General features: G+C 40.8%; 1 protein-coding gene across 3 annotated transcripts in view; it reads left to right on the forward strand.

The window, feature by feature from the left end:
* The window catches only part of LOC122548418 (uncharacterized), a 209367-nt gene that overhangs the window by 49541 nt on the left and 134163 nt on the right, over nucleotides 1–25663 (forward strand). For 2 of the 3 annotated variants that reach the window (XM_043687046.2, XM_043687047.2), the window contains exon 2: nucleotides 3209–3365. In XM_043687046.2, the coding sequence (XP_043542981.2) occupies nucleotides 3209–3365 (157 nt within the window). Of the gene's footprint in view, nucleotides 1–3208; nucleotides 3366–8220; nucleotides 8339–25663 lie in introns of those variants that run through there. The other variant, XM_043687048.2, reaches the window with a different exon arrangement.

Below are 25663 nucleotides of genomic sequence, written 5' to 3' on the forward strand. Positions count from 1 at the left end.
GCAGTTTTGGTCGCCATACTATAGGAAGGATGTGGAGGCACTGGAACAGAGGTGCAGGGTGCAGAGGCGGTTTACCAGGATGTTGCCTGGTATGGTAGGAAGATCGTATGAGGAAAGGCTGAGGCACTTGGGGTTGTTTTCATTGGAGAAAAGAAGGTTTAGGGGTGACTTGATAGAGGTGTACAAGATGATTAGGGGTTTAGATAGGGTCGACAGTGAGAATCTTTTTCCACGTATGGAGTCAGCCATTACAAGGGGGCATAGCTTTAAATTAAGGGGGGGTAGGTATAGGACAGATGTTAGGGGTAGGTTCTTTACTCAGCGAGTCGTGAGTTCGTGGAATGCCCTGCCAGTAGCAGTGGTGGACTCTCCCTCATTATGGGCATTTAAGCGGGCATTGGATAGGCATATGGAGGATAGTGGGCTAGTGTAGGTTAGGTGGGCTTGGATCGGCGCAACATTGAGGGCCGAAGGGCCTGTACTGCGCTGTATTCTTCTATGTTCTATGTTCTATCTAATAGAGTTTTATGAGATGCTAAAAGGGATTGACAAAGTAAACATAGAAAAGATGCTTCCTCATGTGGGGCATTCTAGAATGAGAGGTCATATTTTTAAGATATGAGGTAGTCAATTTAAAACAGATGAGAAATTAATTATCTCAAAGGTTGTGAATCTGTGGAATTCACTACTGCAGAGGGCCACAGATGTTGAGACATTGAGTAAATTTAAGGAGGAGGTAGATTTTTATCAGTAATCTCTTGAAGGGTAATTAAGAGCAAGCAGGAAAGTGTAGTTAAGGCTGAGATGGAATCAGCCATGATCATAACAAGTGGTGGAGCAGGCTCAAGGGGCTGAATTGCCTACTTCTCTTAGTTCATGTGTTCTTATACTTCAGTTGTACAAGGCATTGGTGAGTTCACATATTGAATACCTATGCTGTTTCAGTCTCTTTGTTGAAGGGATGATGTAAATAATTAGCAGCAGTTCAGAGGATGTTTACTCGATTGATATCTGGAATGATTGGGTTGTCTTCTGAGGTTAGGTTGGACAGACTAACATTGTTTCCACTGGAGCTTTGAAGAATAAAAGGTGACTTGTTTGAACTGTATACGATCCTGAATGGTCTTGACAATGTTTTCTCTTGTGGGTCAGTCCAGAACTTGGGACACTATTTTAAAGTAAGGCTTCACTGTATGTGGACGGAGATTAATTTTTTTTACTCTAACAAAGCTATGCAGCTTTGGAATTCTGTCCCTGAGAAGGTGATGGAAGTGGGGTCACTCAATGTTTTTTTATAAGACGGAGGTGGATAGATTCTTGTTAGCAGAGAAATCTTTGAGGATGGAAATGTGGAATTAGAAGGACAAATAGATCAGCCATGAGCTTAACAAATGACAAAGCAGAGTCAACATGATTAGGGTTAGTGATTGAATGGTCTGCTTCTGTTATATTTTGTTTGCTTGTATCAAAATAGAACACATCTGCCGTTTCCCTGGTGATTTTAATTGTTTTAAGTTCCTTTCTCACTTTCAATTCTGATTTACAATTACTTCCAGTGTATTATTTATATCCTTTTCATTGGAGTCAGTTGTGAAATATAAAGTTCAATTCATCTGCAATTTCTCTATTTACCATACTTAGGTCTACAGATTCACTCTCTAGAAGACCATCAGACACTTTTACATTTTTACATAAAAACTCTTTTTGTATTTCTATTTTATACTTAAAATTGCTGTTCTAGATCAACCTTAGTCGTTCTTTGGGCAGAATATGAGGATGAACAATCTTTTAACTTGAACAAAATACTTGCAGTATTATAAATATTTTCTCACCAACCTGTACAGAGATGATATTTTGTATGTCTGGAGCAGATGGCACTTGATGTTAGGCCTCCTAATACAGAGATAGGGACACCACCAATGCCAGAAGAACCCCCTTGCAGAATTATTTGCTTTTTCATTAGTTTTTTTTAAACCTTCTTTAACTTCCTTTATTGGGCACAGGTGGTTCATCCATTCCCTAGAATCTTTCTTTCTCAATGAAATGAATCATTTCTGAGTATTCTCCTTAAATGGCTGCTACTTACTGCTACAGACCTACACCTTAATCTAGTTTCCCAGTTTACTTCAGCAATTAATTTTATTTATCTCATCAATTTTTTCTCCACCCTCTCCTTGTTTCCTGAAATGCACCTATCATGGCCCCCTCCTTTTTCTGATTATACACACAGCCCCCTTGGCAATATCACCCAAATGTATTGTATCTATTTCCACATTTATGTTGATGATGCCACCTCAGCTTTTCCTCAGCACCATCTCACCTACTCAATGAAATGAAATATCTTTCATTGTTAGTTTGAAGCAAATTGTATGCACTGCTTGTCATTGCAAATCTGCCCTGCAAACAATGTCAAGTTGACCCCAAGACCAGGTCCCAACCACACGTCAGCATGAATACCTGTTTAGCTCCATATCATTATTTGATTCTGCCTTTGTCTCAACTCATCTGCTGCTGAAACTCTTATCTATCCATTTGTCCAATATTTTCTTGACTATTAAAATGTACTCCTGATTGGCAACCAATCCAGTGTCAACTTGATCTCAGACTTTGCTGCCTGTAACTATAGCTCACACCAAGTGCCATTCACCCATCCACCCATTCTTGTGCTTATTGATCTACTTTTGTTCCTGGATGCAAGTTGTGAAAATTTCTAATCCTTTCCACCTTTCTGTCCTCTTTAAAGACACTCATTAAAATCAATCTCCATCTGTCCGTTTGTTTTTGGCTGAATGTCAAAGTCTGATAATTATCAAAGTTTGATAACACAGCACTTTGAGGCTTTTTTTTGTGGTAAAGTTGCTAGATGAATGCATGCTGTAGTTGTTGCTTTCATGTCCATAACAATGCCCTTCTAAAATCTCTGTAAAATAGCTTGCATCTCATCCTGTTTCAAATAGGAAGTTAATATTTGCATTTGCATCACAGGTAAAAGAAAAAAGGCCTTAAATTTATAGTGTCTAATCATTCAAAAATGCCTCAGCTAATTTCACTTTAATTTAGATTCTCATACTGATCTTACACATCTGGTATTAGCAATGCAACAATCTGTATATGATTTCAATCATAATGGTAACATTTCAGCACAGGCTATTTAATAGTGTTCAACTCAAATATATAGATTTATGGAAGTACTATTGTAATTCTGCAGATCTCTCAAAACCAATGACTGGATGCTAGCTGAGGGAGTCAAGCAGAATTCTGAAGTGGTAAACAACTATGCCCACGCTACAGACATTGTTCAAAATACAAAGCTGGAATCCCAAAGTCCTACAAGTCTGAAAAGCCCAACTGGAAAATCTGCAAAGGTGAGTTAGACAAAATCATGTTTTTGTAGGTTTTCAATAGAACTAAGATAAGTGACATTTCCTAATTGTTATCCTTCACTCTTAGGATTGAAATTACTTTGTGGATAATGACATAATATCTCAATGCACAGGTTAGCACTTCTGCTAAAATGCCAAAGAGAGAGATTTGAGATACCTTGGTTAAGTCTTTCCCTATCAGGAAGCCCTGTATTTTTTCTATTGACTTGTGCTTTGTAATTACTTATTTAGCACTTCCAAGAAGAGATGATGTAATTAGATACTAAGAATTCTGAGTCACGTGATATGACAGTGACTTTATTATTGTCATCCGGTATCGTTTCCAGAAACTTCTATGTGTATCCTGAATGAAGTTTATAAGGAACCAAGTCATTTCTATGCCTGTTATTGCCTTCATTTAAAAATTTATTTGATGCCTTGTCGGTAATATGAGCAGATGCAATATGTCTGATTTTCCACATTGTATCAGTACCAACAGCTGTACTATTGGAATATCTTTCTTTAGCTTCTTCCAGCACATATTTTTCGGTAAGTCATCTTTAATTGAATTTTTCAAGCTAAAGCAAACGTTCTGAAATATTTATTGAGCTGAATTTTTTTGAATGCAAGGTTACAAATGCTGTGAACAACACCAGTAGGTGGCATCAAGAGTGCACATGTGCAAAGAAACCTGCTTTGTAATTTTGGAGCAATGGAAGAGACTGTCTCCGTGCTTCAGTACAAAGTGATCCAGAACTAGGGGAGGCTGGGGCTGGCAAAGAGATGTGAAAGCTTGGATCAGCAATTTACCCTTCAAAAAGGGTGGCACAGGAGCTCAGTGGTTGCACTGCTGCCTCACAGCGCCAGGAACCCGGGATTGATTCCACCTTTGGGCAACTGTCTGTGTGGGGTTTGCACATTTTCCCTGGGTCTGTGTGGGTTTCCTCTGGGTCCTCCCATTTCCTCCAACAGTCCAAAGATGTGTAGGTTAAGTGGATTGGCCACAGGAAATGCAAAGTTACAGGGACTGGGTGGGATGCTCTTTACAGGGTCACTGTGGATTTGATGGGCTGAATGACCTGCTTCACACTGCTCGTTTCAATGTAAGTTCCTTTCATTGCATTTTGCCTATGGCTGGTTTGAGGATAATGCTTACTCCAGTTTTATTGCTGAGATTCAGGAGTCAATGATTTCTTGCCATGATCTCATCTCATCTCAGCTGTTAGGTGCAAGACACTGCATGTGACTCATACAGTTAACAAATAGCCATTGTACGCTCAAATTTTCTTTCAATTACCTCCTTAAATCTTTTGATTACCCTCTTTCTGCACCCCATGGATTTTCAGTAATGCTCCCAACCCACCCCCAGGAAAGATGGGAGAAGGTTCAAAGACACTAGGATATTGACTTTTTTTCCTGATATTTTCCATTCCCCTCTTCCTCTAAACCTGTGAAAACCACTCTTCTTTGAGAAAAATCGATAGAAAAAGGAAGGTAGGATGAGGAAAACTGGCCTCAAGGTGAAGATGCTTTTTTGGTACTTGTTCTTTAAGATGAAGGAATGGGACTGGAGCTGGGATGGTTCAGTGAGTATATGTAAGTTGCATTACAACAGAGCAAAATCAAAATGATAGGTACGTAGGCTTTACACATAGCTTAAAGAAGGCCAGATTGCAATTTTAAAGTCAATGGGGAAATTGAGCCATTACACAAAAGAGGCGTGTCAAGATGAAGTGGTAACGAATGTGGTACGAACAACACGGTAGGTTAAACAAGAATGATAGTGGAGAAAGGAACTTGAAAAGGAAACCATTGTGTGCCATGGTTTTGAGATATTGAAGTGTGGCTATATCCAAGAAACTGAGCTTCGGCAAATTGTTGGGTGAAGAGACAGAAACAGTGGAAAATTCAAAGGGGAAGGATAATCTCATGTTTCAAAACTGCGAAAAGATAGACATGCATTTATAAGAACTGACAAAGAGGGGCGCTGTAGTTTCTTTTTGGTGCAGAATCACTGCTAAAGCAATATATTCAAAAACTGGTTCAGTTCACTGTTTTAGTCTTACAGCAGAAAGAGAATTTATTGAATTTGATGAGGTGCACTGATTTCAGTAATAGACTAATCTAACTTATAATTTATCACTTAACGTGATGGCATCATGGTGAACACATTTGAGTAGAAATTTTAAAATGCTTACAAGGACCCGTAGCTGTTGACAACACAGAAGGAGGCCATTCAGTCCATAAATGTTTGCACTGGTTAATAAAGATCTACTTACAGTAATCTCATTTTCCAGCTTTTAGCCCATAGTCCTGGAGGCTATAGTAATACAAGTGAATATGTTTGTACTAATAGATGTTACAAGGTTTTCAGTCAGTGACTCAGTTTCTGAGTGAAAAAATGTTTTCCTCAACTCTCCTTGTAGCCTTCTACCTCTAAATGTAAATCTATGCCCCTCCTATGATCTTTTACCTGTCTACTATGGAGAAAGTGTCTCCCTATCCACCCTATTCATGCCCCTCACAATCTTATACACCTCTATCAAGTATCCTCTCAGTCTTTGAAAACACAGAAAACAACACTAGCCTATCCAATCTTTCCTCCTACCTCAATCTTGTCTGCAAATTCTCTAATGCAATCACATACACCCTATAGTGCAGTGGCTAAAGCTGCATATACGATATTCCACTTGTGACTTAACCAACATTTTATACAGTCCCAGCATAATCTCTAGTTCGTGTATTCTAAACCTCAGATAATAAAGGCAAGTATCCTATGTATCCTCTTAACCATTTTATCTACCAGTCCTCTCGGGGACCTGTGGGTAAACAGATGAAGGTCTCCCTGATTTTCAGTACTTTTCAGTGGCTTTTCCATTCATAGTATAATACCTTTCCTTGTTAGCCCTTCCCAAGTGCTTTACCCCACACTTCTGCTCCGTCAGGTTACTAGTCCATTGATATTCTTCTGGAGTTTATGGCTATCCTCACTCTTTATCACCCCAAAGATTTTCATGAAACTCATATCCTGGACAGTTAAATCAAAATTATTAATGTACATTACACTTCAGACTGTTTAAAAGTGATGTTACATTTGTAGTTTGGGGCTGTGCAGACTAGCATCTGATTGTGGCTCCCGGTGCATCGTGGTTATATAAGTAAACTAGTCGTCCAGAAGACTAAAATAAAAATCTAATTATATTTGAATTATCTTTCTCCTCTTGTGATAGAGTTAGCTCTTGCTGTGATACAATTAAACAGTAAAACCTGCAGGGCCCCCTCCACCTTTTATGTACTTTTAGTCTGTTTCAATCAGCCATTAAGCCAACAAGCAGAATATTTACTTTATGGTTATTCAGCCACGCACGGAGAGAGAGAGGTTGTCTCAGGTGACCACTCTTGTTAGTTCTATTGGCATTTAGAAGGAACAGAAATCTCACCTGAGGTGTAACAATACCACATTAAACTTTGTGAGTAATTCAGCAGAAGTGCCAGTGACCAAGCCCAAAGCCTTCCTAGTTGCTTTAATGGTTCAGCTGTCACTGACAGAGTAAATGAATGCAAGGTTAACTAATATTTGTTTAAACTCTTTTTTAAAGTTGCTACTGAAGAAATTATATATGCCATTTGTATTTTTTTCTTGTTTGCATCTTGTATTGTTGATGCATAGTCAGTTGAGTCATAGCGACTGCTGATGAACAATATAATTTGCAATAAAATTTGCAAGCTGCACAAATGCAAATCAGTGGGTTTTCTATAATATCTGATTCCTAACCTAAAACTTGTTTACTGTTTTAAATAAATTAGCCCATGGAATTAACCAATCCCTGATGAATGATTGATTATTAATTTGTTATCAGGAACATCACACTGCCAAACTCGTGGGTAAATGCAGTAGGAATTTGTTGCTTGGGCACAATCACATATATTAAATAATTTAATATAAGGAGCAGTAAGATATTGGGCAAGTCCAAATATTCTATACAACGGTATACAACATCAATTATGCCTACTGATGTGGGGACTTACTGACAACTAGGACTAAGCCTGTAAGGTTCCTAAAAATATATAGTGTACATGGTTTATAAAATATTGTTTTTCATCAGTAAGGGAACAGATTCTTCTCTCTCTACAACCTAGCATGGCCTCACCGCGCACAGCACAGACATCTCTTTCTAAACCCATGACTAACATCATCTAGAAGGATAAGGGCAGCAGATACAATGAAACACCATCGCTTGCCATTTCCCTACAAAAACACTCAGCATCCTGACTCAAAAATATACTGCTGTTGCTTTAGTGTTACCAGGTAAAAATTGTGGAACTCATTCCCAATATGAGCGTATATATATATATATATATATATACCGAATGGACTGAAGTTGTAAAAGAAAGTAGCTCACCACCACGTTTTCAGGGTAACTAGGTTACTAATAAATGTTGACCCACCTAAGGATACCCGCATCCCATGAATACATTTTTAAAAAGGACCAGATAAGTTAGCACCAAAGCACTTAATGATTAGGGTGAAATTATTCTTTGTGATACAGTGGGATGACTAATTATGACAGCTTGTTTTATATTCCATTAGGTTTAGCCCAGTAGATTTAAAAATATATATATATTGTACTAGTATTTAAACATGGAACAAGAAACTGAGAGCAACTCAATATCTGTAAATCAGGTTGAAGTGGTCTGTCAGTCAACCTGTACTTGTGAACCTTTTATCTCGTCCAAGGAATTGTTTTATTATTCACCTCTCTACAGACTCAGCTATTGCATTCAACTGTTTAATGATTTGTAAGGTGAAGCAAAGCTGCTTGTTTGTTGTATGTCAGCCAAGCCCCTGATTTTAACTATAAGCCTAGCAGTTAATTATGTTTATGATTCATTCACTGGCTGCGTGTTCACTTGTTGCCTCAGCCATTTTTTTTTGCTGTTGCACCTTTCGATCGGACGTTGATCTGTGCTGTCAGGTAGGAACTAGATTTTAAAATCTTAAAACGAATACTAAGAGTACTAAGTCTCACAGACAGTATGTTTATTGGCATTGCTTTTATAATTCAACCATTAATGTCTCAGCTCGCTGAATCAGTCCACATTTGTTTTCATCAAGACTGTAAATTGGAACGGTAGCAGAATATTTGTTGTCATTCCTATTCCATTTCTCTAACATGTTTTAAAGATTTAAATGAAAGTGTTGAATTAAGGCAATTCAGTGTAATTTTCTAATGCTTTCAAGAGGGGACTGAGCCAGTTACTGCTGGGGAAGAAATCTCATTTTATAGAAAGTATGGGGTAGAAATTCATCTCAGGTGATGATTCAAAACGCGCAATCTCAGACCAGCCATCCATTATATGCAGCACATGACATTAAGTTGCAGTGATTGAATTAAAATTGAATATCAGCCACTGAGTGGCTGATTCAATACCACCTGCTTTATGTCACTGCCTAAGGTCAATTTCTAGGTCTATGTGTCTTTATAGATAACATAGCCTGTTTGATTGACATGCAACCTAACACTTTCAAAACTCACTTGCTCCATTACCAATGCACAGTGACAGCTGTGTATACATCTACAAAAAAAATCCAATTCTATCTTCAATGCCTCAATGGAACCTGCCTCCAGTGCACTCTCAGGTAGTCAAATCCAGACCTTAATTTCTCACTTAGAGAAAACATATTTCCAGATGTCATCATTGCTTTTGTTGCCAATTACTTTCAGGCTGTGGCCTCTGCTTCTCAACTTCTGCCCATTAAAAAAAAGTAAGGCAGAGGTTCAGGAGGCAAAGGGTTAAAATAGAAGAAAATTCTGCAAGTTCAAACAGAATTTCTCAACATTAGACTTAATCAGATAAGTTTTAAAGCCATTATAAGTTCCACAGTAAATGTTTGTAGGAATAATCATTCCTAGTCTGGGACCTCAGGCACTGTATCTGTCTTTCATCTGTCCAAAATCTAAAGCTCTGGTGGCCATGTTCTTCTGCAGCTCCTTGAATATGTAATCTAATGTGAACCTGCTGCTACAAATAAAAGTTTTTTTAATTGATTGATTAATATTGTATATGAAAACAATTTTACATATGACAAAGCATTCAGTACAGTACAGCAGGACTGTCATTTAACAGTTCATAAAATAGTCATCAAATAGGAAATGACACATAGTTTTTATTTTTGCAGCAACAGCAGTTTTATTACATACTGTACTCAAATTGCTATGATGCATCAGGGTTTGGTATTGTTCTGGTGAATCTGAGTGCAACCGCAAGAAATGCAAAACTTGCGCCCACACCTTCCCCCTCATTTCCCTCCAAGACCCCAAGGGATCCTTCCATATCCATCACAAATTCACCTGCACCTCCACACACATCATTTACTGCATCCGCTGCACCCGATGTGGCCTCCTCTACATTGGGGAGACAGGCCGCCTACTTGCGGAACGTTTCAGAGAACACCTCTAGGACATCCGCACCAACCAACCCAACCACCCTGTGGCTGAACACTTTAACTCCCTCTCCCACTCCGCCAAGGACATGCAGGTCCTTGGCCTCCTCCATCGCCAGACCATGGCAACACGATGCCTGGAGGAAGAGTGCCTCATCTTCCGCCTAGGAACCCTCCAACCACAAGGGATGAAATCAGATTTCTCCAGCTTCCTCATTTCCCCTACCCCAACCCTCGGACTCAGCACCGCCTTCTTGACCTGCAATCTTCTTCCCGACCTCTCTGCCCTCACCCCCTCTCTGGCCTATCACCCTCACCTTAACCTCCTTCCACCTATCGCATTCCCAATGCCCCTCACCCAAGTCCGTCTTCCCTACCTTTTATCTTAGCCTGCTTGGCACACCCTCCTCATTCCTGAAGAAGGGCTTATGCCCGAAATATCGATTCTCCTGCTCCTTGGATGCTGCCTGACCTGCTGTGCTTTTCCAGCAACACATTTTTCAGCACTCATCTCCTCCAAAGCCAAAGCATTTCTTCTGAGGTGGTTCACAGATGTACTGAGATGCGATTCAAAGAGAGCTTTATAGAATACTTTGTAGATTTTTATGACTTTACAGAAGGCTATGGATCAAGTGCTGGATTAGAACAGTTAGATGGTTGTTTTTGACTGGTGTAGCTTTGATGGGCCAAAGGGCTTTAGATCTCTTTGACTCTAACTGTGGCATTGTGTCACCCCATTGTATTTCAGCCCCTAAGTAGTAACTTATTCAGATATAATTGTGCTCTAAAAAGTCTTATGCTGCCAGCACTGAGAAACAATGTAGAAGACACAGAACTTGCAGCTAATTATAATTAGAGTGATATCTCAAGATTCCTCCACGATAGGTAGAAGACAGAGAGTGGTGGTGGAGGGTTGTTTTTCAGACTGGAGGCCTGTGACCAGTGGAGTGCCACAAGGATCGGCGCTAGGCCCTTTACTTTTTGTCATTTACATAAATGATTTGGATGCGAGCATAAGAGGTACAGTTAGTAAGTTTACAGGTGACACCAAAATTGGAGGTGTAGTGGACAGCGAAGAGGGATACCAAAGATTACAACAGGATCTGGACCAGATGGGCCAATGGGCTGAGAAGTGGCAGATGGAGTTTAATTCAGATAAATGCAAGGTGCCGCATTTTGGGAAAGCAAATCTTAGCAGGACTTATACACTTAATGGTAGGGTCCGAGGGAGTGTTGCTGAACAAAGGGACCTTGGAGTGCAGGTTCATAGCTCCTTGAAAGTGGAGTCGCAGGTAGATAGGATAGTGAAGAAGGCGTTTGGTATGCTTTCCTTTATTGGTCAGAGTATTGAGTGCAGGAGTTGGGAGGTGATGTTGCAGCTGTACAGGACATTGGTTAGGCCACTATTGGAATATTGTGTGTAATTCTGGTCTCCTTCCTATCAGAAAGATGTTGTGAAACTTGAAAGGGTTCAGAAAAGATTTACAAGGATGTTGCCAGGGTTGGAGGATCTGAGCTACAGGGAGAGGCTGAACAGGCTGGGGCTGTTTTCCCTGGAGTGTCGGAGGCTGAGGGGTGACCTTATAGACATTTACAAAATTATGAGGGGCATGGATAGGATAAATAGGCAAAGTCTTTTCCCTGGGGTGGGGGAGTCCAGAACTGCGCTTGAGACCCGCGTTCAATTCCCGCCTCAGGCGACTGACTGTGTGGAGTTTGCACATCTCCCCGTGTCTGCGTGTGTTTCCTCCGGGTGCTCCGGTTTCCTCCCACAGTCCAAAGATATGCAGGTCAGGTGAATTGGCCATGCTAAATTGCCCGTAGTGTTAGGTAAGGGGTAGATGTGTAGGGGTATGGGTGGGTTGCGCTTCGGCGGGGTGGTGTGGACTTGTTGGGCCGAAGTGCCTGTTTCCACACTGTAGGTAATCTAATCTAATCTTTAAATGCTGCTCCAAAACACATTACCCAATAGAAACACCCATTGTTATAGACTAGTGAACCTATCATTGTACCTGTAGGTAATAACTATTGAGAAGGATGATAGATATTAAAAGTTGCATCATGTTACTGTTTGTTTTAGTATTCAGCATTGATTGGTATCAAAACAAACGCAGGTGTAGTAACTCAATCCCAAAATACACATCTTTTTCCAATTGATGATTACCCAACATCCTGTTTTAGCTTATATTTGGAGTTTTGTATTAGCAGGAAGCTTGAGTATATTGCACTTGGTCCCTTCATTAAAATCATTAACATAGGTTTTAATCCACAGAGAAAACAGCACTGATCCATGAGGATACAACTGCTTGCCAATCCTGCGTTTGGAGCTGAGCAGATGAATTAGAAATTCATTGACATTTACATGCGCAGATTCAAATTTGAAGGTCTTTGTTGTGAACTGGGTGTGTTCAAAGTTTGTGCGAAGATTTGTAGCTCAGGTGCTCGTTGCTGTGGTTCTGTTCGCCGAGCTGGAAGTTTTTGTTGCAAACGTTTCGTCCCCTGACTAGGCGACATCATCAGTGCTTGGGAGCCTCCTGTGAAGCGCTTCTTTGATGTTTCCTCCGGTGTTTATAGTGGTCTGTCCCTGCCGCTTCCGGTTGTCAGTTTCAGCTGTCTGCTGTAGTGGTTGGTATATTGGGTCCAGGTCGATGTGTTTGTTGATGGAGTTTATAGATGAATGCCATGCCTCTAGGAATTCCCTGGCTGTTCTCTGTCTGGCTTGCCCTATGATAGTAGTGTTGTCCCAGTCGAATTCATGTTGCTTGTTGTCTGCGTGTGTGGCTACTAAGGATAGCTGGTCGTGTCGTTTCGTGGCTAGTTGATGTTCATGTATGCGGATTGTTAGCTGTCTTCCTGTTTGTCCTATATAGTGTTTAGTGCTGGGTGTGTCCCTACTTCGAGGTCAGAAGTTCCAGGTTCAAGTCCCACCTGCACCGGAGATGTGTTATAGGTTGATTAAAAATAATAATAACTACTTGTCAAACTAACTATTTATTCTTATATTATTTTTTCTATCCTAGAGCCAATCCACTATTCACATATTTAAAAAGTTGTACATGGCGAGTGATAAATGTTGAACCAGGCCAGCATTTATTGCCCATTCCTAATTGCCCTTGAGAAGTTGGTATTGAGCTGTCTTCTTGAACTGCTGCAGTCCTGGGTGTGTAGGCACACCTATAGTGGTATTAGGAAGGGAGTTTGAGGGTTATGACCTCACAATAGTTAAGGGACAGTGAATAGTTTCAAGTTAAGATGGTGGGTGGCTTAGAACAGAAATTGCAGGTGGAGGTAGTCCCATGCATACAGCTGTTGTCCTTCTATGTGGTGAAAGGCACGGGTTTGGGACGTGCTTTCAAAGGAGCCTGGATGAGTTGCTGCAGTGCATTTTGTAAATGGTACATAATGCTGCCTTTGTGTGAATATTGAATGTAGTGAATGTGGTTCTGATCAAGTGAGCTTCATTGAGCTGATTGAGTTTCTAGAACTGCCCATATCCAATCAAGGGGAGAATATTCCATCATATTCTTAACTTTTGCCTTTACTGTCACTGGGTCAAAATTCTGGAATTCTCTCCCTAGCAGCATTGTGGGTCTACCTACAGCACATGTACAAAAAGGAAGTTCACTGCCATCATCTCAACAACAACTAGGGACAGCCAATAAATGCTGGCCAGCCAGTAATGCACACCTCTCACAAGAACATCCTATGGAGAGTCAGGAGGTGATTTACTTACTACAGGATTTGTACCACTCGACTAAAACCTGGGTGAGGGTGAAGGGATGTTATCTTATGAGAAAATTTGGGATATGCTGACACTTTCTCCATTGGAGTTTAGAAGAATATATAAAATCCTGAGGGGATTATGCAGGATCAATGCTGAAAAGATGTTTTCTTTGTGGCAGAGACTAGAATGATGGACTGCAGTTTAAAAATATGGAGCCTCCCATTTAAGATGGAGATGAGGAGGAAATATTCTCTCAGAACTTCATGACTATTAGAAACTCCACACCGCCACCCCCCCTCCCCCTCCCCCACCAGAGAGCATGAGAGGCAGAATCATTGAATAATTTTAAATTTTTGACAACAAAGTCATCAGTGGTCATTACAGGTGCAGGTGGGAATAGGGAGTTAAGGCCATGATCAGAATAGCCATCATGCTATTGAATAGTTGAGCAGGCTGGAGGGACCAAATGACCTACTCCTACTCCTAATTCATATCTTCAAATCTCTTATTTGCAATGGCAGTTTCAATTTCTGGTCACCCAGGAATTTGATTGTGATGGTTCAGTGTTGGTAATTCCATTCAATGTTAAGACAAAGTTATTAGATTCTTTCTTGTTGGAGATTATCGTTGCTTAGCACTGTGTTGCACAAATGTGACTTGCCACATTTAAGTCCAAGTTTGGATGGTGTCCCGGTCTTGATACAAAGGAACATAGGCTACCTCAGAATCTGAGGAGTTGCAAATGTTCTGAACATATTGTGATTGTCAGTGAACATTTCCACTTCTAACATTATGATGGAGGAAAGTTCATTGATGAAGGAACTGAATATGTTTGGGCTGAGGATGCAACCTTGAGTTGGATCTACAGTGCTATCCCTTGTGTTAAGTTTGATTCCAATTGACAGACAGTTTTCCACCAAATCCCATTTTCACATGTTTTGCCAGGACTGTATGATGCTAGACTCAGTCAAATGCTCCCTTAATGTCAAGGACAGTGACTCTTACTCCCCCCGCGGACTTCAGCTGATTTGTCCGTACTAGGACCAAGGCATATTCAGGTCAGCAGCTGAACAAACATTGTGTCAGAGAGCAGGTTATTGCTGAGCATGAGTTCTTGATAGCACTGATGTGGTACTATTCTTCAGTATAGTGATGATGGAGTTTGAAGAACATCAGATCCAAGTTGAGGATTCAGAGTATAAGCTGAAGATGTACCTCATTAGGGAGGGGAAAAGTTGCTTGGACACTTTGCTCCAGGAGGCAGCCATATTCCTCAGACTAGGTAATTCAAAATTAGTCTGTGATCAGGGAGAAGATGATGTGACTGCTGCTGAGGCAGGCTTGAGGACCCAGGAGGTAGCATTTGAAGAGCCTCAGTTCCTACGATTACAAGGTTCTTAAAAACTGTGTGGAAGAGAGCAGAGACTGCAGGGAGGATGAATGAACTGATCATGGCACAGAGTACAGGAACCCAGTACAGTGAGGGAGGTTATAGGACTAGTGGTAAGGCACTGTATGATTTGGGGGAATATATACTGCTATCTGCTGCCTGAGCTGTCCCAAATGGCTATGATATCTGCCAGGGTTAAGGACATTTCCTTGGAGCTCACTTGGAGTGAGAGGGGCAGATCCACTTGCTTTTGACCATATTGGTATCAGTGACATTGATCAGTCTAAAAAGGAAATTCTGCTGAAAGCATTTGGACAATTATGAGGAAAGTTAAGAAGCAGACCTCGAAGGTAATAATTTCTGGACTAATATTTGAGTCACCAAAGCTGGTATAGGGTAAATAAAGTCAAGGAGTTAGATGTGTTGTTCAAAGATTGTTGTGGGAGCACTGAGGAAGGAAGCTGTTCTGGTGGAATGGGCTTCACTTGAACGGGTTGGGACAAATGGTCCGAATGAATCTAACAACAAGCATTGTAGAGAGCACTTTAAACTGCATGAGGAGGGGCAGAGGTTTCGAGAGAGGGGATGCAATCTCTTATAAAGTAAAAAAAATGTAGTGGCATTGCAGGCTGGTTACTTAAGTAGTGATGCCAGAGTGGGACAGGAAAGGTCAGAGGACACAAACTTTACAAAAATGCAGCAATATAATGTCAGTGGGGAAAACATGGTAAATAGGCAAATTACTGGCTTTGTATTTAAATGCACGTAGTGTTTGGAGCAAAATAATATATTCAAAACGGGATAGAGAGAAAAAGCAGTAAGTAATAGCCAATTAGCTTAACCGCTGTCATTGGGTCAAAATTTGAGTCTACTGTAAAGGAACAGTAGAGTATTTAGAAGTTCAGAATATAATTAAACAAATTCAGTGAAGTTTCATGAAGAGTAAATTACGCCTGACAAATTTATTTGAGGAAGTAGCAGACAGGATAGATGAGGGGTAACCAGTGGATGTAATATATATGGATTTTGAAAAGGAGTTCTATGGAACACTGCATGTAAGACTTCTGAATAAGCCCACTGCATCAGGGATAGTTTATTACCATGGACAGAGAATTGGTTAACTGACATGAAAATTGTGATAAAAGGGTGTATTCAGGATGGCAACTAACTAGTAGAGTTCCAGAGGAATCAGTGCTGTGGCAATAATTATTTACAATAAATCTTAATGACTTGAATAAGAAAAGTGAATGTACTATAGCCAAGTTTTGGGATAGCCCAAAATTAGGTGGGAAGGCTAGTGGTGAGGATGACACAAATAGTCTTCAGAGGATTTTGACAGATTAAGTAAGTGACCAAAGACATGGCAGCTGGAATACAATTTTTGAAATGTGTAATAATGCACTTTGGCTGGAAGTATAGTGGAGCTGAATATTACTTACATGGAGAAAGATTGCAGAAAGCTGCAGAACAGAGGGATTTTTAATTCCCTGTCCATGAATCACAAAATAGACTAGCATACAAGTTCAGTTTGTTCAATGGAAGGCTGATTGGATGTTTGATCTTTATTTCAAAGGGAATGGAGTGTAAAAATATAGTCTTGCTAAAACTTAAAAGGCACCAGTTAGACCAGAGCTAGAATACCAGTGTGAACAAGTTTGGTCCCCCTTTCTAAAGAAGGATGTATTGGTTTTGGAGGCAGTTAAAAGAAGGTTCACCAGGTTGACCCTCGGTATGAAGGGATTTTCTTATGAGGAAAAGTTGGACCTGCACTCATTGGAGTTTAGAAGAATAAGAAGCAACCTTATTGAAACATAAAGGATTCATAGGGTGCCTGATAAGGTAGATGCTAAGAGATTGTTATCTATTGTGGGACCATCTAGGACCAGACAGCATGAGCAGAATAAGTGTTTGCTAGCTTAGGAATAGAGATGAGGAGGAATTTCTTCTCTCAGAGTTTAGTGAATCTGTGGAATCTTTACTACTTAAGTTTGTAGTGGTCTGTCATTAAGAATACTCAAGGCTGAGATGCACAGTGTTTTATGCATGAAGGGAATGAAGGGTTATGATGAAAAGGCAAGAGAGTGGAGTTGAAGATTACCCAATCAGCCATGATCTCATTGAGTGATGGAGCACATTGTATGGGTTGAATGGTTCCCACATCTTAATGAAGGTATTATGATGGTGATGATTGGCTGGATTTGGTTTGACCAGTTTTTTATACATCCATCAGAACTGGGCACTTTCTATGTTGCTGGTAAAATTGTTCTGGAGCAACTCGCCTGTGAATTTGGCTAGTTCTGGAGCATGTGGTCAGTATTATTGTTGGAATGTTGTCAGGACTAAGGGTTTCTGAAATCATCTCTGCCTTTTCTCTGTATGGTTGACTGTTAAATGCCCTCTGAAATGGCCTAGCAAGCACACAATTGTATCAAACCATCAATATATTGTAGACAATTCCCTGAGGCCTATCTTTTTGACATTTTAGAAATGCCTTTTGAAAATCTAAGATTCCGTCTAACTATCCTGTCATTTCACAACTTCTGAAGAACTCCAAGAGATTTGCCAAGCTTGTTTGTCCTTTTTTTAAAAAAAAAGTGTCAAACGCACCTAATCATTGTTCTCAGTTCTGAAGAAGGGTAGCTGGACCCGAAACATCAACTCTGCTTCTCTCTCCCTGACCTGCCAGACCTCCAGAGTTTCTCCAGCTATTTCTGTTTTTGTTTCAGATTTCCAGCATCTGCAGTTCTTTATTTTATTGTTTTTAGTTCCCACCGGAGTCTTCTCCCAGCTAGAAATGTGTGTGAAAATCCCATCCTTAATTATGAGGACCCAATATTATTTTGGGCTTTCTTGCCTGAGTAGATACACACCATGAATTCAAAACATAAAAATGAAAGTTTAATTCAAAGAGCCTACAACTGCAGGAATTCAGATTTCATATCGCTATTGGAATAAGAGCAATGGCACATCATTTGGATGCTGTTAAGAAAGATAAACAATATATCGCTGAAAACAAAAACTGCTGGAAATCACAGCGGGTCAGGAAGCATCCATGGATGGGTGGCTCAGTGGTTAGCATTATTGCCTCACATTTCCGGGGACCTGAGCTCGATTCCATCCTCAGGCAACTTCTCCCATGCCTGTGTAGGTTTCCTTCTCGTTACCTCCCACAGTCCCAAGATGTGTAGGTTAGGTAGATTGGCCATGGGAAATTGACCATAGTGCCTGGGATGTGCAGGCTAGATGGATTAATCTTGGGAAATGTGGGGCAATGGGTCTGGATGGGATGTTCTTTGCAGTGCCAGTGCAGACTTGATGGGCCAAATGGCCAGCTTCCGCACTGTCGGGATTATGTGATACTAAGAAGCCAACGTGAGAGGAAGCTAACATTTCAAGTCTAGTTGACTCTCATCAGAGCTATATCGTCATCATGCAGCATCTGCAGTAATTTCTTCCTATAATATACATGATCCTGGGGCTACTTGACATTGAAGCTGCATCTGCTAAATATGAAGAGATGTGTCATTTCTCAGCAGAGGCATCACTTAGTTGCTGGAGCACTGAAGAATTATTTGAATTTTTGGAATAGCTGAAAAAGTCTTTTGTATTGAAAATAGTGATTTTGCCAGTTTGCTGGATTTCTTACGCTCCCTTGTGAAACCTTGTGACGAGGTCAGTGTATTCATCTCATCAGTTGCTATTTCAGTCACAGAACTGCAGAGAGGTGCTGAAGTTGTTGCAAATTTGTTATAAGTACAGACTTGGTGAAATGTAATGGAAGCTTTGAAAATATCGTAGGTGTTACAAACTGTGATGCACTATAATTGAATATATATATATACTTTGTTCTCTGATTACTTTTGAAGTAAGCCTGAATTTTATAAGCATATACCAACTAATGGGTTGCAAATGCACATCTTACTTCCACAGTGCAAAAGACATACCAGAGCAATATAAAAAGCCTTTGCATAATTTACTGTCACGCAATATCACCAATTAGTTGCTGATTTCAATGAAATAGTTGTTGAGAGCTTGTAGTAATTAATACTTGTGTAATAGGATAATAAAATCAAATGCAAGTTGATAACAAGTATCTATGACACACACATAGACACACCCTTCCTCACCCAACAAATGTTTCACTGTCATAATCATTATTAAATCCCTTTTAAGGAAACTCCCTCAAAAACAAAACATCCACCTGTTTGTTATTGCTTTCCCTAATTTAAATATAGTTCTGTTTTAGGTAAAAACAATGACTGCAGATGCTGGAAACCAGATTCTGGATTAGTGGTGCTGGAAGAGCACAGCAGTTCAGGCAGCATCTGAGGAGCAGTAAAATCGACGTTTCGGGCAAAAGCCCTTCATCAGGAATACAGGCAGAGAGCCTGAAGGGTGGAGAGATAAGTGGCAGGGGGGTGGGGGTGGGGAGAAAATAGCATAGAGTACAATAGGCGAGTGGGGGAGGGGATGAAGGTGATAGGTCGGGGGTGTGGAGTGGATAGGTGGAAAAGAGGATAGGCAGGTAGGACAAGTCGTGGGGACAGTGCTGAGCTGGAAGTTTGGAACTGGGGTGAAGTGGGGGAAGGGGAAATGAGGAAACTGTTGAAGTCCACATTGATGCCCTGGGGTTGAAGTGTTCCGAGGCAGAAGATGAGGCGTTCTTCCTCCAGGTATCTGGTGGTGAGGGAGCGGCAGTGAAGGAGGCCCAGGACCTCCATGTCCTCAGCAGAGTGGGAGGGGGAGTTGAAATGTTGGGCCACAGGGTGGTGTGGTTGATTGGTGCGGGTGTCCCAGAGATATTTCCTAAAGCGCTCTGCTAGGCGGCGTCCAGTCTCCCCAATGTAGAGGAGACCGCATCTGGAGCAACGGATACAATAAATGATATTGGTGGATGTGCAGGTAAAACTTTGATGGATATGGAAGGCTCCTTTAGGGCCTTGGATGGAGGTGAGGGAGGAGGTGTGGGCGCAGGTTTTGCAATTCCTGCGGTGGCAGGGGAAGGTGCCAGGATGGGAGGGTGGGTTGTAGTGGGGCGTGGGCATAACAGGTAGTCACGGAGCTGCTAGAGCTGGTCAGCGGCTGCATATTCCATGGTAAGTAGTTCACCTTCCAACTCCCTAATGCCTCTCCATCACTTACAAAGGACAGCTCCAGAGTGCAACAGGCCATTCAAGTCTTCATATGTGCACAGCTTTCCATCAAGCATTATGAATTAGTTATGTTTGTCTGCTTTACCCCATCAAAACATTGACTTTATTCAAATCAATCAATCTAATGCCCTCTTGAATGCTTCAATTACTACTGCCTCCACCACAATGCAGTCAGCTGAGATGTAACCATTGTAAACAAGCAACTTTCCATTTCATGTCACTTCAAGAGGAACAAGGGTGACGTAAACATTAAAAGAATGGCAGGGAACTGAATAGTATGCACTATTATCACATCCTGACATTCATCTTAATTTTTTTTACTATTTTAAAAACTAAACAATCAGTTTTGCATATCAAACATGCCGTGACAAATAATAATTGAACTTGCTGTTAGAGTGGTAATTACAGATGATTATAATTTGTTGGTCAGCACACATCAGGAAGTTTACCTGCTGTTCCCTTCTTGGCTCAGACAACAGTTGTAATGGCATTGGCTTTAGCATCCGCCAGTCAGGCACCTGAGGTCCTTAAGTGAGGATTTAATATGGACTGAAGGACATCATCCCACTGCTTTGGCAGACAAACCTCACCAAATGGCCAACCTGCCATGGCTTGTGATGAGCAGTAGGGGGGTAAATCCTCCTGTAACTGGTCCATTGTATCTTCTCTGATAGTGCATACCCTCCAGGTTCCCCTTGTCCCACATCCTCTCAAACCTTGCCTCAAATGCCTTGATTGAGGTTTTTGAAAAAGTAACAAAGAGGATTGATGAGGGTGGACCAGTGGATGTGGGATATATATGGACTTCCTTAAGGCATTTGACAAGATTCTGCATGATAGACTGATTAGCAAGGGCAGATCACATGGAATTCATGGAGAACTTGCTACTTGGATACAGAACTGGGTCAAAGCTAGAAGTCAGAGGATGGTGGTGGAGGACTGCTTTTCACACTGGAGGCCTGTGACTAACGGTGTACCACAAGGATTGGTGCTGAATCCACTGTTTTTCATCATTTATCTAAATGGTTTGGATGCGAACATAGTAGGTATGGTTAGTGGATTTACAGATGACATCAAAATTGGTGGTGTAGTGGACAACAAAGAAAGTTACCGCAGAGTACAACAGGATTTTGATCAGGTGGTCCAGTGGGCCAAGGAGTACAGAAGGTGTTTAATTTAGATAAGTGTGAGGTGCTGCATTTTGGAAAAGCAAATCAGAGCAGGACTTATACACTTAATGGTAAGGTCCAAGGGAGTGTTGCTTGGGGTGCAGGTTCATGGTTCCTTGAAAGTGGAATCCCTGGTCAATAGGATAGTGAAGAAAGCATTTGGTATGCTTTCCTTTATTGGTCAGTGCGTTAAGTATAGGAGTTAAAAGATCATGTTGTGGCTGTAAAGGACATTGGTTAGGCTACTATTGGAATACTGCATGCAATTCTGATCTTCCTGCTATAGGAATGATGTTGTGAAATTTGAATGGTTTCAGAAAAGATTTACAAGGATGTTGCCAGGGTTGGAGGGTTTGAGCTACAGGGAGAGGCTGAATAGGCTAAAGCCACCCCCACCCTCCTCTCATTTATCACTCCACCCTCCAGGCACTCTGCCTGTATTCCTGATGAAGGGCTTTTCCCCGAAACGTCGATTTTACTGCTTCTCGAATGCTGCCTGAACTGCTGTGCTCTTCCAGCACCACTAATCCAGAATAAGGCTATGGTCCTTGGAGTGTCAGAGGCTGAGGGTTGATCTTACAGAGGTTTATAAAATTGAGGGGCTTGGATAGGATGAACAGCCAAGCTTTTTTCTCTGGGATGGTGGAGTCCAAAACTAGACAGTATATGTTTAAGGTCAGAGGGTAAAGATTTAAAAGGGGCCTAAGGGGCAACTCTTTCACGCAGAGAGAGGGTGGTGTGTGTATGGAACAAGCTGCCAGAGGAAGTGGTGGAGATTGGTACAATTACAACACTTAAAAGGCATCTGGATGGGTACATGAACAGCAAGGGTTAAAAGGGATAGGGGCGAAATGCTGGCAAGTGGGATGAATTTAATTTAGGATATCTGGTCTGCATGGACGAGTTGGAGCGAAGGATTTGTTTGCATGCTGTACAGCTCTATGACTCTAAATCCCACCATTGGACTTGCCCCTCACCAACTCTGAAAACACCTGCAATGTTGTAATCAAAAACAGCTTGCTTCATCATCCAGTGCAGTGCTGTCCTTTTGGGGCTACTGTTGCAATGAAAGCTGTCAGCTCTCTGAAGAAGTATTTTCTCCTCTTAAAGGGCAGAAATTATATCCCTAGGCTATTAAGAAATAATTGTCCATTAAATTAATGCAAGACAGATAGTTTTAACCTGGGTGGGACCCTCAGTAACCTTTTAATTAGTCTGGCGTTGTGGGTACAAGGACCATACAGCCCCCTAATATCAGCACTTTCTTTACAAATCCTGCCATGGTCTCAACCTCCCTATCTCTGTCATATCCCTCATGGAGTAAGGAGTGGTTGAACACAAATAATGTCAACGGGATTTATAATTATGTAGCAGTGATATCAACATTAGCAAACTAACATGAGATGGTGACTTTGTCTTGTGGTGAATGGCTACGAAGGAAGATAACTGGTGTTAACATCTAGGTTGTCTGGTCTCTATTTGTGAACATATGTAATGCTAATTATGCCAATAATAATGTAACGTGGTGAACCTCCCTTCACATGGACATAGTGGTAATGCTCTGGTGACATGGGTTAAATCCCTTATAAAATCTGGATAAATTTGTAATAAAGTCTGGACTCTGATGATTACCATTAGTGAAACTAACTTTAATGTTGGAACAATCCATCCAGTTCACAAATGTCCATTAGGGAAGGAAATCTGCTTATTTTGTCCACATGACCCACTGCCTTGTTTCCTAACTGGCCTCTGAAAAAGCTGAGCAAACCACTCAGATCAAGGGCTATTAGGGATGAGCAATAAAAGCTGGTCCTGCCCTTTACATTTGCATCTGTGAAAGAACAATAAAAATAAGTCTCTAAACACTTGACCAGCTTGGTTTTGTTTACTATTACAGCAGGACAAGGGCTGAATGTACATTTCCTCATTTTTTTTTCCTTAGCGAGAATGAAGAGCAATAACAAGCAGAACAGAATTTTCAAAAAGTTTCTGTGAAAAGCTAACATGATTTCAAAACTGTTCTTTTACTTTAAATGTCAGTACTTGCGAATTAGGAATGCCGAGTTACACCAAGTCAAAGAGTGTAACATTTTGAAGGATTTTTAAGGTTAAAAAAGCCTGGAAATTCTTGATAATTCATTCAATTTCCCATTAGTTGGAGTGGTGGACTGCTTCAAGGAGCACTCTTATGTGAAGCGCGGAATCACTGACAGCAATTTCTGGATTAGATTAGATTAGATTACATTACATTACAGTGTGGAAACAGGCCCTTCGGCCCAACAAGTCCACACCGACCCGCCGAAGCGCAACCCACCCATACCCCTACATTTACCCCTATACCTAACACTACGGGCAATTTAGCATGGCCAATTCACCTGACCTGCACATCTTTGGACTGTGGGAGGAAACCGGAGCACCCGGAGGAAACCCACGCAGACACAGGGAGAACGTGCAAACTCCACACAGTCAGTCTGTCACGTTATTCTGCACAAGTGCGCATTCCAGATATTGTCTTAATTTCAGTGTAGCAATGATGGTCAGTATTGAGATTTGTTGCCATTATCACAGCAAAGCATTCTTGTAGTTTAATCTGTTTTCACCACAATTTCAGGCTGTACATTCCAGACTCCAGGGCTCTCCCTCATTAGAGAGAGATAACTGATGGTCACTACAGCATAACGAGTATTCCAAACTTCAACTACGTTTATTACATTAAAATTACTCAGATATCTGACATCTGATGAGGAATTTATTAGTTATGTGTGTCAGAACAAAAATAAGATGGGCACGCACACAGTAAAAAATCTGTTACCTTACCATGAATATTTGTAGGCAATGTCTGCTTTCTATTGCAGAATTACTAATAGTTCTGTAGTCAATCCCCTGGACTAAGTAATGTGATAGAACACTTCGATGAGAAGTGTTACCCTGAGTTACCCTGCCTAAGGTGAGGGAGAGGTTGAGAAACAGTGTTCTTCATATTATAATAACTGGCTTCATAAAAACAACTTCCATCTTCTCTCTCTTGAACATTCAACAGGGTAGTAGCTGAAATGTTTGTGTTACAAATTCCTCATTCCTTTTATCAAGATAGCCGAAGAAAAATCTGTCTGCCTTTGCCTTAAAAATATTTTCAATGACTTCACTTCCACCACCACCTGTGACAGAGTTACAAACTCTTTGAAGGAAATCTCTGTCCTAAAAGGGTGACTCCCAATTATTAAATAGCGCCTACTAATCCTCTCTCATAAGAAGAAACACCCTTTCCTTGTCCAGACCATTCAAGGTTTTATTTACTTCAAGCAAGTCACCCCTCGTGCTTCAAACGTCCAGTGGAAATGAGCCCTGTCTGCCCATATGATAACTCAATCATTCCACATAACAATCTAGTAAACCTGGGTATCTGAATTTTGAATCCAGTGATATTACCACTATGCCACCATTCACCATTAGCCTTCTTGAATACATGCGGTACTTACTCACTAACATTTTTGACTTATTCACTGGAACTCCTAGACCCTTTTACACCTCAAAATGTTGTAATCATTCTTCATTTCAACAACAGTTTTGTTGAATTCTTCCATCCAAAATGAACAATTTCACATTTTCCCACATTATCCTTCATCTACCAAATTTTTGGATACTCACTCAACTGATCTATATCCATCTGTAACCTCCTTGTGTCCTCTTGTTAATATAATTTTTTAGCTATCTTATGCCATCTGCAAATATAACTGCCTAATACCTTTCTCCCCGATCTGAGTCATTGATATAAACAATAAAATGTTAAGACCATGGCACTTGTCACGTTCTGCCAATCAGAAAAACATAGTTTTGCTTATCTTTGTTTTCTGCCAGCCTGCTAATCTTCTGTCAATGCTACTATATTACCCCAACTCCATAAGCTCCTACTTCTCACAATAACCTTCCATGTGGCACCTTGTACCATTGGGAAATCCAAGTATAGTATGTTGCAGGCTCCCCTTTATCCAGAGCACAAATTACTTCTTCAAAGAACTCCAGTACCTTAAACTTGATTTCCCTTTCACAAAACCATGCTGACTCTCCATGATTACATTGAGGTTTTCCAAGAGTTCAGGTACAGTCTCTTGGTGATCGATACCAACATTTGCCCCATGACAGATGCCAACCTAACAGACTGAAGGGGCTGAATGGCCTTTTCCTGTTCCTAACTTGTCCATAGCCCTACAGTTTCATATTTTCTGCCTCCCTCCTTTCTTGAACAGAGGAGTTACGTTTACTACTTTCCATTCAAATAATAACCATTCCAGAACATAGTGAATTTTGTGAAATTAATATCAATGTATATATCAATCCAAAGGGTTTTTACAAATATATTAAGGACAAAAGGGTAACTAGGGAGAGAATAGGGCCCCTCAAAGATCAGCAAGGCAGCCTT

The sequence above is a fragment of the Chiloscyllium plagiosum genome, unplaced genomic scaffold (genome assembly GCF_037043375.1).
Source record: "Chiloscyllium plagiosum isolate Xiang-an unplaced genomic scaffold, Cpla_swu_hap1 HiC_scaffold_3, whole genome shotgun sequence".
NCBI lineage: Eukaryota > Metazoa > Chordata > Chondrichthyes > Orectolobiformes > Hemiscylliidae > Chiloscyllium > Chiloscyllium plagiosum.